At 49.8% G+C, this 15,357-nt stretch overlaps 1 protein-coding gene across 1 annotated transcript in view; it reads left to right on the top strand.

The window, feature by feature from the left end:
• PTN (pleiotrophin) overlaps positions 1-14,598 on the top strand; it is a 44,814-nt gene extending 30,216 nt beyond the window's left edge. The window contains exons 2-5 of the mRNA XM_073567534.1: positions 3,598-3,695; positions 4,718-4,891; positions 5,020-5,181; positions 13,636-14,598. Coding sequence (XP_073423635.1) covers positions 3,599-3,695; positions 4,718-4,891; positions 5,020-5,181; positions 13,636-13,688 — 486 coding nt within the window. The 5' untranslated portion in view covers position 3,598 and the 3' untranslated portion in view covers positions 13,689-14,598. The remainder of the gene's footprint in view (positions 1-3,597; positions 3,696-4,717; positions 4,892-5,019; positions 5,182-13,635) is intronic.
• Positions 14,599-15,357: the final 759 nt, after the last annotated feature.

Genomic DNA, 15,357 nt, shown 5'->3' with positions numbered 1-15,357 from the left:
TGCATTGCGTCTGGCTGGGAGGGAGCTTTCTGCATTGCGTCTGGCTGGGAGGGAGCTTTCTGCATTGCGTCTGTCTGGGAGGGAGCTTTCTGCATTGCATCTGGCTGGGAGGGAGCTTTCTGCATTGCGTCTGTCTGGGAGGGAGCTTTCTGCATTGCATCTGGCTGGGAGGGAGCTTTCTGCATTGCGTCTGGCTGGGAGGGAGCTTTCTGCATTGCGTCTGGCTGGGAGGGAGCTTTCTGCATTGCGTCTGGCTGGGGGGGAGTTTTCTGCATTGCGTCTGGCTGGGGGGGAGTTTTCTGCATTGCGTCTGTCTGGGAGGGAGCTTTCTGCATTGCGTCTGGCTGGGAGGGAGCTTTCTGCATTGCGTCTGGCTGGGAGGGAGCTTTCTGCATTGCGTCTGTCTGGGAGGGAGCTTTCTGCATTGCATCTGGCTGGGAGGGAGCTTTCTGCATTGCGTCTGTCTGGGAGGGAGCTTTCTGCATTGCATCTGGCTGGGAGGGAGCTTTCTGCATTGCGTCTGGCTGGGAGGGAGCTTTCTGCATTGCGTCTGGCTGGGAGGGAGCTTGCTGCATTGCGTCTGGCTGGGAGGGAGCATTCTGCATTGCGTCTGGCTGGGAGGGAGCATTCTGCATTGCGTCTGGCTGGGAGGGAGCTTTCTGCATTGCGTCTTGCTGGGAGGGAGCTTTCTGCATTGCGTCTGGCTGGGAGGGAGCTTTCTGCATTGCGTCTGGCTGGGAGGGAGCTTTCTGCATTGCCTCTGTCTGGGAGGGAGCTTGCTGCATTGCATCTTGCTGGGAGGGAGCATTCTGCATTGCGTCTGGCTGGGAGGGAGCTTTCTGCTTTGCGTCTTGCTGGGAGGGAGCTTTCTGCATTGCCTCTGTCTGGGAGGGAGCTTTCTGCATTGCGTCTGGCTGGGAGGGAGCTTTCTGCATTGCCTCTGTCTGCGAGGGAGCTTGCTGCATTGCGTCTTGCTGGGAGGGAGCATTCTGCATTGCGTCTGGCTGGGAGGGAGCTTTCTGCATTGCGTCTTGCTGGGAGGGAGCTTGCTGCATTGCGTCTGGCTGGGAGGGAGCTTTCTGCATTGCGTCTGGCTGGGAGGGAGCTTTCTGCTTTGCCTCTGTCTGGGAGGGAGCTTGCTGCATTGCGTCTTGCTGGGAGGGAGCATTCTGCATTGCGTCTGGCTGGGAGGAAGCTTTCTGCATTGCCTCTGTCTGGGAGGGAGCTTTCTGCATTGCGTCTGGCTGGGAGGGAGCTTTCTGCATTGCCTCTGTCTGGGAGGGAGCTTGCTGCATTGCGTCTTGCTGGGAGGGAGCATTCTGCATTGCGTCTGGCTGGGAGGGAGCTTTCTGCATTGCGTCTTGCTGGGAGGGAGCTTGCTGCATTGCGTCTGGCTGGGAGGGAGCTTTCTGCATTGCGTCTGGCTGGGAGGGAGCTTTCTGCATTGCCTCTGTCTGGGAGGGAGCTTGCTGCGTTGCGTCTGGCTGCGAGGGAGCTTGCTGCGTTGCGTCTGGCTGGGAGAGAGCTTGCTGCATTGCGTCTTGCTGGGAGGGAGCTTGCTGCATTGTGTCTTGCTGGGAGGGAGCTTTCTGCATTGCGTCTGGCTGGGAGGGAGCATTCTGCATTGCGTCTGGCTGGGAGGGAGCTTTCTGCATTGCGTCTTGCTGGGAGGGAGCTTTCTGCATTGCGTATGGCTGGGAGGGAGCTTTCTGCATTGCGTCTGGCTGGGAGGGAGCTTTCTGCATTGCGTCTAGCTGGGAGGGAGCTTTCTGCATTGCGTATGGCTGGGAGGGAGCATTCTGCATTGCGTCTAGCTGGGAGGGAGCTTTCTGCATTGCGTCTTGCTGGGAGGGAGCTTGCTGCATTGCGTCTGGCTGGGAGGGAGCTTTCTGCATTGCGTCTAGCTGGGAGGGAGCTTGCTGCATTGCGTCTGGCTGGGAGGGAGCTTTCTGCATTGCGTCTGGCTGGGAGGGAGCTTTCTGCATTGCGTCTGGCTGGGAGGGAGCTTTCTGCATTGCGTCTGTCTGGGAGGGAGCTTTCTGCATTGCGTCTGTCTGGGAGGGAGCTTTCTGCATTGCGTCTTGCTGGGAGGGAGCTTTCTGCATTGCGTCTTGCTGGGAGGGAGCTTTCTGCATTGCGTCTTGCTGGGAGGGAGCTTTCTGCATTGCGTCTTGCTGGGAGGGAGCTTTCTGCATTGCGTCTTGCTGGGAGGGAGCTTTCTGCATTGCGTCTTGCTGGGAGGGAGCTTTCTGCATTGCGTCTTGCTGGGAGGGAGCTTTCTGTATTGCGTCTGTCTGGGAGGGAGCTTTCTGCATTGCGTCTGTCTGGGAGGGAGCTTTCTGCATTGCGTCTGGCTGGGCGGGAGCTTTCTGCATTGCGTCTGGCTGGGAGGGAGCTTTCTGCATTGCGTCTGGCTGGGAGGGAGCTTTCTGCATTGCGTCTGGCTGGGAGGGAGCTTTCTGCATTGCGTCTGTCTGGGAGCGAGCTTTCTGCATTGCGTCTGGCTGGGAGGGAGCTTTCTGCATTGCGTCTGGCTGGGAGGGAGCTTTCTGCATTGCGTCTGTCTGGGAGGGAGCTTTCTGCATTGCGTCTGGCTGGGAGGGAGCTTTCTGCATTGCGTCTGTCTGGGAGGGAGCTTTCTGCATTGCGTCTGTCTGGGAGGGAGCTTTCTGCATTGCGTCTTGCTGGGAGGGAGCTTTCTGCATTGCGTCTGTCTGCGAGGGAGCTTTCTGCATTGCGTCTGGCTGGGAGGGAGCTTTCTGCATTGCGTCTGGCTGGGAGGGAGCTTTCTGCATTGCGTCTGGCTGGGAGGGAGCTTTCTGCATTGCGTCTGGCTGGGAGGGAGCTTTCTGCATTGCGTCTGGCTGGGAGGGAGCATTCTGCATTGCGTCTGGCTGGGAGGGAGCTTTCTGCATTGCGTCTGGCTGGGAGGGAGGTTTCTGCATTGGAGATTCCCAGCAGATCAGCCCAGTGCAGAGTAATTGCAGATGGCGCCAGGGTCAGTCACAGAGTTGAAATTTACTGATATTTGACTCTCTCACCGTTTTTCTTGATTAGTGCGACAATTGTTGTTTTTTTTGCTTTTTTTAATATTTTCTCTCCATGAGTTGTTGAGTGAAACACTAGAATTCCGCTGATACCATTGTCTCTTCCCCTCCTGTCCTCTTCTCTGGGTGTAATTACTGCCTCTGCTCCTCTTTCATTTCTAGGACTTCTTAGTAGCCCTCACATTTTCCCTAACCATGGCCCCTTTTCAGGCCATACCCCCTTCCTCGCCCTTTATCTAGCCCCGTTAATGCCCGTTTGGACAGCGAGGCTTCATCTGATGAAGGAGCTTCTCCCACGAGGAGCCAATAGAATAGTTGGGATTTCGGGAGGTTTTGGAAGTGCCACTTTATGTAGTGAGAGAGCAGGAAAGTGTCTGTTTCTGCAGGTGGGTGACCGAGTGACCATAGTCCGATCCCCAAAGCCCCCAACATGGCTGACTACAGTCAGGTCTTTGGTGTGGCATCCAGTAGTACATGTACAGTATATTTTTGGGGGTCTGTACTCCCACAGAAATGATGGATTATCACAGCAGAATCTTTCTGCCCCCAGGATGGATCATCACCTTGGAATATTCACGCTGGTGCTCCTGGCGTTCCTCTTGGTGGTAACGGTTCTCGGGACGGATACGGCCAAGAAAGACAAGCAAGGTAAGATGGTCACTGACTGTTTATGGAGTCTCAGGTGACTTATTGGGGCAGCTTATTGGGAGAAACTCTAGAAAGAAGATGACCTCCCTCACCAGATGCGGAAAAATGTACAAACTCTTCTGTCATAGACGGTATAGTGAGTGCTGGTGTCAAGCAGCTGCCTAAAGGGACCTAATTTTTATCGTTTCTTTGGGTTTTCCCATACTCTACGTACACGACTGACCTATTGACACTTGGGGTCTAGCACAGGATACCTCAACCCTAAATTAATGGAGGCGCTGGTGTTAAGCAGCTGTTTAAAAGGACCTTGGTTTTTTTTTTGATCCTTGGGGACTAAGGCACTAAGTCCTCCTCTCATAGACGGTTCAGTGAGTGCTGGTGTCAAGCAGCTGCCTAAATGGACCTCATTTTTATCATTGCTTTGAGTCTTCCTGTCCTCTGTGCCACCACTGGCCTATTGACCCTTGAGGTTAAGCACAGGATACATCAACCGTAAATGAATGGAGGCTCTAGTGTCAGGCAGCTGCTTAAAGGGACCTCATTTTTATCGTTTCTATTGTTCAATCCACTTTTTTTATGGCTCTAGTCTCTTGAACCCAACCCCGAGCACTAGCACAGGCTGCCACAACATTTCACGAATGCCAAGATCTCTTGACACATATGATTTAGCTGCCACAACATTTCATGAATGCCAAGATCTCTTGGCACATATGATTTACTGTGTGATTGTGTCAAGTGGCCTCATTTTTATTGTTCTTTTGGGTCTTCTCATCTGCTTTGTACACCATTTATCTTCTGAATCTTTGGGACTAGCACATATTACCCCCCAAAAAAATCAATGGAGGCACCAGAATCATCTTCTACAGATGGTTCAGTGTGTTCTGGTGTCAGGTAGCTGCTTAAAGGGGCCTCATTTTTGTCGTTGTTTTTGGATTTCCCATGGACTCCCATGATTAGCACAGGGTCATGAACCTTCCTAATGGTGTTTTCATTGACCACTAATGGTGCCGTCCACCCTACAGAGAAAAAGGCCAAGAAGTCAGACTGTGGGGAGTGGCAGTGGAGCGTGTGCGTGGCCACAAGTGGGGACTGCGGGATCGGCACCCGAGAGGGCACCCGATCCGGAAAGGAATGCAAACAGACCATGAAGACTCAGAAGTGCAAGATCCCCTGCAACTGGAAGAAGCAGTTCGGAGGTAAGAAGGGGTTAACTCCGCGGCGCCTGAAGATGGCGTTGCGCTATCGTAATGTCGTGGCACCATCTGGCGGTTGTAGCTTTTGGTTATGTTGTATCACTTCTCACTAACTGTGTCCCCCCCCACAGCTGAGTGCAAGTACCAGTTTCAGGACTGGGGGGAGTGCGACACCCTAACTGGGGTGAAGACACGGGACGGCAGCCTGAAGAGGGCCCTGCACAACGCCGAGTGCCAGAAAACCGTGACGCTCTCCAAGCCGTGCGGAAAGATCACCAAGCCCAAACCTCAAGGTGAGAAGGCGGTGCCGGACCATAGGGACACATGGCGCAATATCGGAGGAGTTGTACCCAGCCACATGGTGACGTCTGCCAGACTTCCCTCCTTGTCCTCTTACCCGTCTGCGGCTGCTCCGGGCTTTCCTGCCCCTTATTGGCACCGACGTCTGGGGTTATGATGGAGGGAGCTTAAAGGGACGTAGAAACCCATGGAAAGATGGGGCCCCGGAGCGAAGGGAGCGTCACAGCCTCATCCCCTGGAGTCAGTAATGGAGGAGAGTGAAGGGTCCTCAGCAGACCCCCTGCAGCTGTAATGTCATTGGTCAGACAGCAGACGGCGCCACTAAAAGGAGAGTTGTAGGAAAATGTCATGTCCGAAGGAGCAGGAGCTGCTGGACAAAGTCTGTCTCCATCTGTCTGTCTGTAGTCCTTCTTTCTGTCTTTCACTCTTACAATTTGTTTCTCTTCCTTCCTGTTTTCCTTCTTTCTTATCTTCTTTCCCTTCCTTTCTTTCTTCTTTCCTTCTTTTTCGTTCTCTTTCTTCCTTCCCTTTGCTTCTTTCTCTTTTTCTTTCATTCTCTTCCTTTCTGCTTTCTTTCTTTTTCCTTTCTTTCCTTCCATCCATTTTTTTCTCTTCCTTTCTTCCTCTTTTAAATCATTCTTATCTTCCTTCTTTCCTTCCATCTTTCTCCTTCTTTCTTTATCTTTTTTTCCTGCTTTCTTTCTTCCTTCTCTTTTCTTTCTTTCCTTCCATCTTTCTCTTTCTTTTTTTCCTTATCTTTCTCTTTTTTCCTTCTTGCTTCCTTCCCTTTTCTTTCTTTCCATCTTTCTCTTTTTTCCTCTTTTTTTCTCTTTCTCTTTTTCCCTCTTTCTTTCTACCTTTCTTCCTTCCCTTTTTTTCTCTCTTCCTTTCTTCCTTCCCTTTTCTTTCTTTCTTTTTCCTTCTTTCTTTTTCTCTCTTTCTTTCTACCTTTCTTCCTTCCCTTTTTTTCTCTCTTCCTTTCTTCCTTCCCTTTTCTTTCTTTCTTTTTCCTTCTTTCTTTTTCTCTCTTTCTTTCTACCTTTCTTCCTTCCCTTTTTTCTCTCTTCCTTTTTTCCTTCTTCCTTCCATTTTCTTTCTCTTTCTTTTCTTTTTCCTTCTTTCTTCCTCTTTCTTTCTACCTTCCTTCCTTCCTTTTATTCTCTCTTCCTTTTTTCCCTCTTTCTATCTAGATACTCCCTATATATCTCTTTCCACGTCTCCCTGTAGATTTTGTGGTGGGGTTGGGTGGTCCGCGCTCGGCATCCCCGTAGACAAGGCTGACACTAGCTGTGACCCCCGTCCTCTCCGGGGCTCTGGCAGACAAGCTCACGTTCTCGGCCATAGCTCTGCCTCCTGTCTGTGCCCCCGAGGTTCCTGGGCTCCTCTATGACACGGAGGGTCCGCGGGGAGCCATCGCCCCTCTGACGCTCGCTCTCGGCTCTGTATTCCCCATGATACAGCAGTAAGATCTGTTCCTCTGTTGCTCCTCTTGCAGCACGTGTCCTTACTCTGCGGGGAGCACTGAATACAGCAAAGCTCAGGACTGTCCCTCTGTCATTCCTCCTGGAAATTTATGATAAAATTGACAACTGGGTGTTGCTATTTATCTTGTCAGCAGGGGGTGTGTGTACACAGTGCGCACCCTATTGACAAAAGAAATGGTGACGCCCAGTTGTCCAATTTATTTATATATTTGCAGGAGTAATAACGGAAAATCGACACAAATACAGAAATCTAAGGAAAAATTCTCCAGATTGGAAATGCAATTATTTAGTAAATCAAACATGTAATAGAGGTGGTCAGGATTAACTCTCTAGGACGTCATTCCGTTGTTCCTCCTGGAAATTCATACAGACAGCTTGACATGAGCACAATTACTGTGGCTATGCTGCAATATGTCTCGTTCTCCGTTTTTGCTTTATAGCGGTCAAGTTTATCTCCAAAAACTCTGCATAGGCAGAAAAATAATTGATAAACTGCTTTTTTTTGCTGCCTGGAGCCACCACCAGAGGGAGCTCAAGGGATTACATTGATGTCAGTGGTAACATTGTATGTAGTAGTCTCTTGAGCTCCCTCTTGTGGTGGCCACAGGGATTCACCATTTTATCATTGATGTCTGCGCTGGAAATAAGTAATAGGCGAAAGATAAGACAATGTTTCCTGAGATTGTGCCGCCTCATGGCACTCGCTGAGTAATAAGACTTTAACTATGTCTGCTCCTCTCTATAGACCCTCAATAGCCGCCTTTGTCTCCGGCCGTTAAGTATGTCAGATGTCGATTGTCCCCGGTGGTTTTTTCCCCCCTCTGTGTTCATTACACTTACCAGTATGAATAGAGTTGGCCTTGGCACCCAGCAATGGGAAACGGCTTATGCCAGCAGTACCGACGCATGAGGGGGGGGGGCGGTATGTGTGGGAACGTCTGTGGGCGCCCCCTTGTGGTTCACTGTGAAATTACCAAGGCCTCAGACATGGTGTCCAATTGACTGAGCCATATAACACTGCCATAGATTTACCTAAATAACTGTGGTCTATAGTGCCGCCACCATACACTGCAAAAGTGATCAATTATACATTGCCTAATAGCACCGCCACATAATGCCCAAGTAAGTGCCACCATACTGTGCTCAGATACTACAACAACCGCCAGTGACAGAGGAAATAACTGCAATCAGTCACTCCCTATAACTATCCACAAGCTTCTTACTCCTCTCTGCTGGATTTTTGGCCACTCTTCTTTTACAATCTTCTCCAAGTCTCTCATATTTTAAGGCGCCTTCTCCAGAGGCAGCAATATTAAGATCTCTCCACAGGTGATCAATGGGATTGCTGTCACTTCACAACTTGCTTGCGCCTTGTTTCCATCCATTTCTGGGGGCTTCTTGAAGTATGTTTGGGGTCATTGCCCCTCTGGAAGACCCATGACCAAGGACACAAACCTGGCTTTCTGACACTGGGCCACCCAAAATCCTTTGGTAATCTTTTGATTTCATGATGATTTGGACTAAGTCAAGGCACCCAGTGCCAGAGGAAGCAAAATAAACCCAAAACATCTATGAACCTCCATCATATTTGACTGTAGGTATTGTGTTCTTTTCTTTGTAGGCCTCATTCTGTTTTTAGGAAACGGTAGAATGATGTGCGTGAGACTGCCAGTACAGGAAGTAGACTAATTATGTTATCTGCCAGAGGGGAAAAGAGACCGATTCTGTCAGCTGCCAGAGGGAGAAGGAGTCTGATTCTGTCAGCTGCCAGAAGAGGAAGGAGACTGATTCTATCAGCTTCCAGGGGATGAAGTATACTGATTTTTTCAGCTGCCAGAGGGGGAAGAAGACTGATTTTGTCAGCTGCCAGAGAGGGAAGGAGACTTTTTCTGTTAGCAGCCAGAGGGAGAAGGAGACTGATTCTGTCAGCTGCTAGAGGAAGAAGGAGACTGATTCTGTCTACAGCCTGCTCACAACAGCACAGATGTAAGCAACCTACTTCACAACCTCTGGGTGGCCACATACAGGCACCTATAGCATAGACATCTCCTGAAATATAGTGAACTCTTGGTGATGCGAGACACATTTCGGGATATGTTGAGCCAAGAACAAAGCTAAAGAAGGACACATCTGTATAGATAATAATAACAACAGAGGGTAAATAAAAGCAGTGAAGGAAGGAAGCGCCGCCGTGACTTGCCTCCCCAGTGGCTGCCTGCTGCTGTCTTCCTCGCGTAGCATGGCAATGATGAGTGACAGGACATCCTGAATTCTGAGTGGATCTGTCTCGGACCTCTCTGCGGTCTGACTCCCTCGCGCTCTCTGGGCTCTCGTCCACTTGACGCGGTCACAGTCGGTGAATCGCTGAAAATAGGCAGAATTAATGGCATCCCCTCTGCTGCCCACCTGTCATCTCACACTGCGGGGGCCACACGGCGAGTCAGGATATACATGTGTATTGTGTCCTCCTCGCCCTGGTGGAGGACATGACCGGCGCGGCCGCCTGCAGTAATGGTCCTGCTGGGCTGTATAATGCATACAGAATTCTCTGACACTGATATAAATGTCTTATGTGACGATCTCCGCAATTCCTCGCAGTGCGGATTATTCTCAGCTTCTTGGATAATGAATATAATTCTAGAAAGACAGTAGAGACTGACACGGCGCAGGGCGATCCTAAAAAGACGTGGACTCACTCAGAGAAATGAAACAATTACTATCAAGGACGACTGATAATAAATCCCAGACAGCTCTAGGCCACCAGGGATGCATAAAAGAACCCTTTACTGCACTGAGACACCAGGGATGATGACAGTCACCTCTTTTTGGCTTTAGACTAGCAAAGAAGGGGTGTTGAAATTAACCCTCTAGGACCCCGGACTATCATGAATGCTGAATCTAACCCCTGACTGTCTTAGACCAGCAAGGACGCTGAAAGTAACCTACCACTGGGAATGCCAATATTAACCCCTTAATGCCCTAGACCACCAGGGAGGCAGAAAGTAACGCCGTACAGTCCTAGACCATGAGAGATGCCGATATTAACCCCTTATTGCCATAGACCAAAAGGAACGCCGAAAGTGCCCTAGACCACCAGGTATTCTGATGTTACACCCTTACTGTCCTGGACCACCAAGGAAGCTGATATTAATCCTTACTGCCCTAGACCACCAGGGATGCTGATATTAACCCCTTACTGCCCTAGACAGGGCTGCCACAAGGAATTTCGTGGCCCCATACTGCCAACATTTTCAGGGCCCCCTTGAGACTCCACCCAGGCTCTACTCCAGCCCCGCCTCTGCCCTTCAAACTGTCCATTGTCCCACCGCTCTCTCTTGGAAAAACTCCACTTCTCACCTATCACACATTAACAGTTCCCATCACCAGATCACACATATAGCCGGCAGCTTTTGCTTTGGACAAAAGCTTTTTTAAAGCCGCCACCATTACAGGGTAGACACTTTTGGCTGAGATCTCCTCTATGCTACCCTATTAAATATTTGTTAAAATATGCAATACACTTTAGGTATATTTTAATTTATTTTTCAATTTTTAAAATGACCAATAATATCACATACAAGGAACAAATACTGCTACACCATGTTCTGACCACATATTACCACCACATGGTGACCTATAATACCACATACAAGGAACAAATACCGACACACCATGACCAGACCACATATTACTACCATAGTGACCGAATAATGTCACATACAAGGAACAAATACCACTGCACCACGACCAGACCACATATTACCACCACATGGTGACTGAATACTGCAATACTGATCATTAATAAAAAAACATATTACTATCACCATAAGTGCCATTATACACAGGAGATCTGTATTTAGTATGCAGCGTCTGTGTACAGGTAATACAGTTTTCAATGACATTATACACAGGAGCTCTGTATATAATGTACAGGTAACATAGCGATCACTGGTGACATTATACACAGGACCGCTGTATATGTGGCGCCCCTGAGGCTTCAGTCGCCACAGAGGTACTGCACCTTCTCCTAAGGTGTAGTGCCCCACCATCCAGGTAAGGTGGGAACTCCTGACCACACTCCACACCTGCATTCCACACACAGGATAGTTCAGCGGGGCCACCTAACAGCTTCAGGCTGGGGGTTAGCGGAGCACCCCTCAAGGAACCCTGCTTCGTAACACGAGATGTGCTGGGAGGTGGGTGGAGTGAGATGATATAAAAGAGTGGGAAGAGTGAGAGTTAGTTGGTTAGTTGGAGAGAGAGAAGAGAGAAGATGGGTGTCTGAGGGACGTGCTGCAGCAGGTCACAGTGATCTGGGCTGCTGGCACGAGAAAGACCAGAGAGAGAGACTGATAAGATTGATAACCTAACCTTCCATAAGAGAGAGAGAACAGATCGGAACGAAGGAGAACAGAAGGACGGTGGGAAGCAGGTTGAGAAAGAGAGAGAGAACCCTTCCAGTCCAGAGAGCGCAAAGGCCGGGGCCCGGTCCCCGAGGTTGATTGGATCTTTATGTCCGGCAACAGACACCGGAGGAGTAGTGAGCCGCTAACGCCTTGCTCCCATCATAGACTTGGGACACAACAGCAACTGGATAGTGAGCCGGGATGCAGAGAGGAGTCCCCAAAGTAGGCTACAGCTGTCTGTCATACAAGTAAAGACTAGGAACACCTAGAGAGAGGCATTCCAGGGTAACTAAGTACTGCAGTGCTTCGCACCTAAAGGCGCATTGGAGGAGTCGTTCAGTAAGGTACATGTTGGCGGAGTGTGGAGGGGAGAATCCTATCCTGCCTGGAGGTTGGCCGGAGCCCTGACCTGGATAACACAGTACGGAGGCAGGCAGTTGTGTGAACTGCAAACGGTGAGTAAAGCTTTGGAACCGCACAATCTGGTGTCCTCCAGTTATTCCCGCACCGCTACACCTGGGTAACAACATCTATACCATTCTGCGCCTCTCCTCATCCATTGCACCTACACTGCCCTGGGACTACAGCGCCACCTGTGGGGAACTACACCATCTTTGCTGCACCACACCATCAGTCCCAGCGGATCTGCATGCAGCGTTGGCTCAACATCTTGCCAAACACCACAGGTGGCATCACAAACTATTCTAATAAACTTTAACACCATTAACATCACCGCCATTGATATTGGGCGCCAAGGGCCACGGACTGCTGTGACACATTCCCGCCTCGACACCGGCCCGGTACCGAGTACCCCGCTGCACTGGGTGTGAAAGGGCGACCCATATATAGTATACAGTGTATAGTGTCAGTGTATAGGTAACACACTGACTCACCAGTGATGTCTCTAGGTGAAGTCCTTCATCTTTGCTTTTCATCTTTCATCCAGCACAGACCGCCATCACGTCTTCCAGCCAGGACTCGTCACTGCAGGAAATAACACACTTATCTAGAGCTCCGCTTGCAGAACACATTACTTATTTTTTCCCAACTTCTACATTACACCATATGAAGAAAAAAAGGCGACACAGTGTCGCTCTACACAGTAACAGGACCGCCCCCCCCCATTTAAAACATTATCTTCAAAAAATTAAATACATCGCTGCAGTAATAATATCCCTTAATTAGCCCCTATGGTAATAATATCCCCCATCCTGACCTCCGTGTGTCTCATTCCTGGCTTTAGCCATATGTTCTCCCATCCCGCTCTCAGGAGTATCCATTCTTGCCCATATGATCTCCCATCGTATCCATCCTGCCCCATGATCCTGCCCCATCTGTCTCCAATCATGCCCCGTATCTCCATTCTGCCCAGTGTCTCCAATCATGCCCCGTGTCTTGCATTCTGCCCCCATGTCCAGCATTCTGCCCCAGCCCCAGTCCAGCATTCTGCCCCAGTCTCCAGCATTCTGCCCCCAGCGTCCAGCATTCTGCCCCATGTCCAGCATTCTGCCCCATGTCCAGCATTCTGCCCCCCAGCGTCCAGCATTCTGCCCCCCAGCGTCCAGCATTTTGCCCCATGTTCAGCATTCTGCCCCATGTCCAGCATTCTGCCCCAGCCCCAGTCCAGCATTCTGCCCCATGTCCAGCATTCTGTACCAGTCTCCAGCATTCTGGCCCATGTCCAGCATTCTGCCCCGGGCCCCCCGGATCGCCGCTGTAAAAAAAAATCAAAACCCCAAGTCGCTCTAGCCGGCGACTGACACTGACGTCACACACTGGCGAGGTGCGCGCTGCAGCTGAGGTCAGCCGCCAGCCTCCGATTGGCTGGCGGCTGTTGACTATTGACGTGTGGGCCGGCGGGCCCGCATGTCAATAGCGTTTAGCTGCCGCCCGCAGCGCCGGTAGGGGCCCGGTGAGCAGAGGAGACCCACCGGGCCCCATACGCCAGTCAGGGCAGTAATGCCCTGATGGCGGCCCTGGCCCTAGACCACCAAGGATGCTGATATTAACTCTTACTGCTGTAGACCACCAGTGATGCTGATATTAACCCTTACTGTCCTGGACCACCAGTGATGCTGATATTAACCCTTACTGCTATGGACCACCAGTGATGCTGATATTAATCCTTACTGCTCTAGACCACCAGGGATGCTGATATTAACCCTTACTGCTCTAGCCCACCAGGGATGCTGATATTAACCCTTACTGCTCTAGCCCACCAGGGATGCTGATATTAGCCCTTACTGCCCTAGCCCCCCAGGGACACTGGTATTAATTCTTACTGCCCTACACCACCAGTGATGCTGATATTAACCCTTACTGCTCTGAACCACCAGGGATGCTGATATTAATCCTTACTGCCCTAGCCCACCAGGGATGCTGATATTAACCCTTACTGCCCTAGCCCAGCAGGGATGCTGATATTAACCATTACTGCCCTAGCCCACCAGGGATGCTGATATTATTGACTGATGTTTTGGCACTTTCCCTGGCTCTGGTTTTTCTCCTTTCCAGAACTTAGAATAATCTGCATTTTGTTTTTTTATTTTTCCTGCAGAGTCTAAAAGGAAGAAAAAGGAAGGGAAGAAGCAGGACAAGATGGTGGACTGATGGACGACATCTGGGGCAGCGGTGCCCGACGCAAGATGGCATAACACATTATCTACCTTTCTACCTGTAGTCGCGGGGCGGGGGGCGCACTCTGTACTCTGTAGTCTTGTTTTCGGCGGAGGGGGGAACAGATTTATTTTTAAAACCGTAACACCGTGTTAGAGGAGAACCGCGGAGCGAAGTGTCCACCTTCCATTAGACGTGTACATAGCGGGAGGTCGGAAACTTAGAATTTTCTAGAATTATTTTTTCGGGCTGGGGAGGGTTTTTTTGGGGGGTGTAACTGAGATTTGGGGTGTTTATATCTTGTCTATATGGTTATCCTTGTATGTACTGTAGACCAGGCGGACCACCCGTCTCACGCCAGCACTATCCATTACAAGCCAAGGTCAGGGGACCACCATGGATGAATTGAGCAATAATCCAGTGGGGGAAACATATAACTTTTGCGCCTCTCCAGGGGCTCGAGGACATATAATTCCCAAAATTCACTTCTTTGAAGTTGATGATAAAATATTGTTACCTGCGGTCACCACTAGATGGCGCCTAATGTGTACAGACGTATACAGTAACTAGGAAGCACTGAGTATAAATCTATATGCAGGAGCTCCATCTAGTGGGGGCTGTCGGCAACTGCAGTAATTTAGTAGCAGATTTACCGCAATGTATCAGAAAAACAAAATACGCAGGAGTAACGGAAAACTTATAGAAGTTGTCCCCCGGGGGTCAAAACTCCTAAACTGCAGATCTATATCAGGTTGTGGCGAATTCCAGTGAGTGGTCCTGACGGTCAATGTATAATCCAGCGGCTTAGAGCCGGGACGGCGACGACTAATAAACTAATCAATATGTCCGAGTGTTTTATCACCAGTGAGAAATCTGCAAGGAAATAAAAACATCTCAACTAAAAGTGTTATATCTGCTGTCGTCACAGGAGCGAAAGGAAAGGCGCCGATTTATAGGGGACACCACCCACAGGAGCACCCCAAAATTAATATAGAGCAGAGACTAGGCCATCCTAGTAAATGAAGACCCCAGACCAGACCCCCTAACTAAGACAGACCCGTAAATAATACAGACCCCAGACAAGACCCCTAAATAATGCAGACCCTGGACCTCGAAATAATATAGACCCCAGACTAGACCCTCTAAGACAGACCCCAGACCAGACCCCTAAATAATACCGACCCCAGACCAGACCCCTAAATAATACCGACCCCAGACCAGACCCCTAAATAATACAGACTCCAGACCCCTAAATAATATAGACTCCAGACCCTCTAACTAAATATAGACCCCAGTCCGGACCCCCTAATTAAGACAGTTTCCACTTTCCACACTAGACCCCCCAAATAAATACAAACCCCAAACAAGACCCCTAAATAATACAGACCCCCCAATTAAAAACAGGCTTCAGACCAGACTTCACAATAATACAGACCCCAAAACAGGTCATATTAATAAAGACCCCAGAACAGGACCCCAAACTAATGCTGTATCCAGACCAGACCCCTAAATAAATAACAACTACAAACTGAACCTTGAAATAAATACAGACCTCTGAAAAGACCCTCTAAATAAATACAGGCACCAGGCCAGACCTCCTAAATAAACCCCCATATCAGACCCCTAATATAAATTCAGACCTAGACCATCACCTATACAAGTC

This window comes from Dendrobates tinctorius, unplaced genomic scaffold (genome assembly GCF_039654945.1).
Source record: "Dendrobates tinctorius isolate UK_male_01 unplaced genomic scaffold, ASM3965494v1 ptg000020l, whole genome shotgun sequence".
Lineage (NCBI taxonomy): Eukaryota > Metazoa > Chordata > Amphibia > Anura > Dendrobatidae > Dendrobates > Dendrobates tinctorius.
This window is presented reverse-complemented; position numbering and strand designations above follow the sequence as displayed.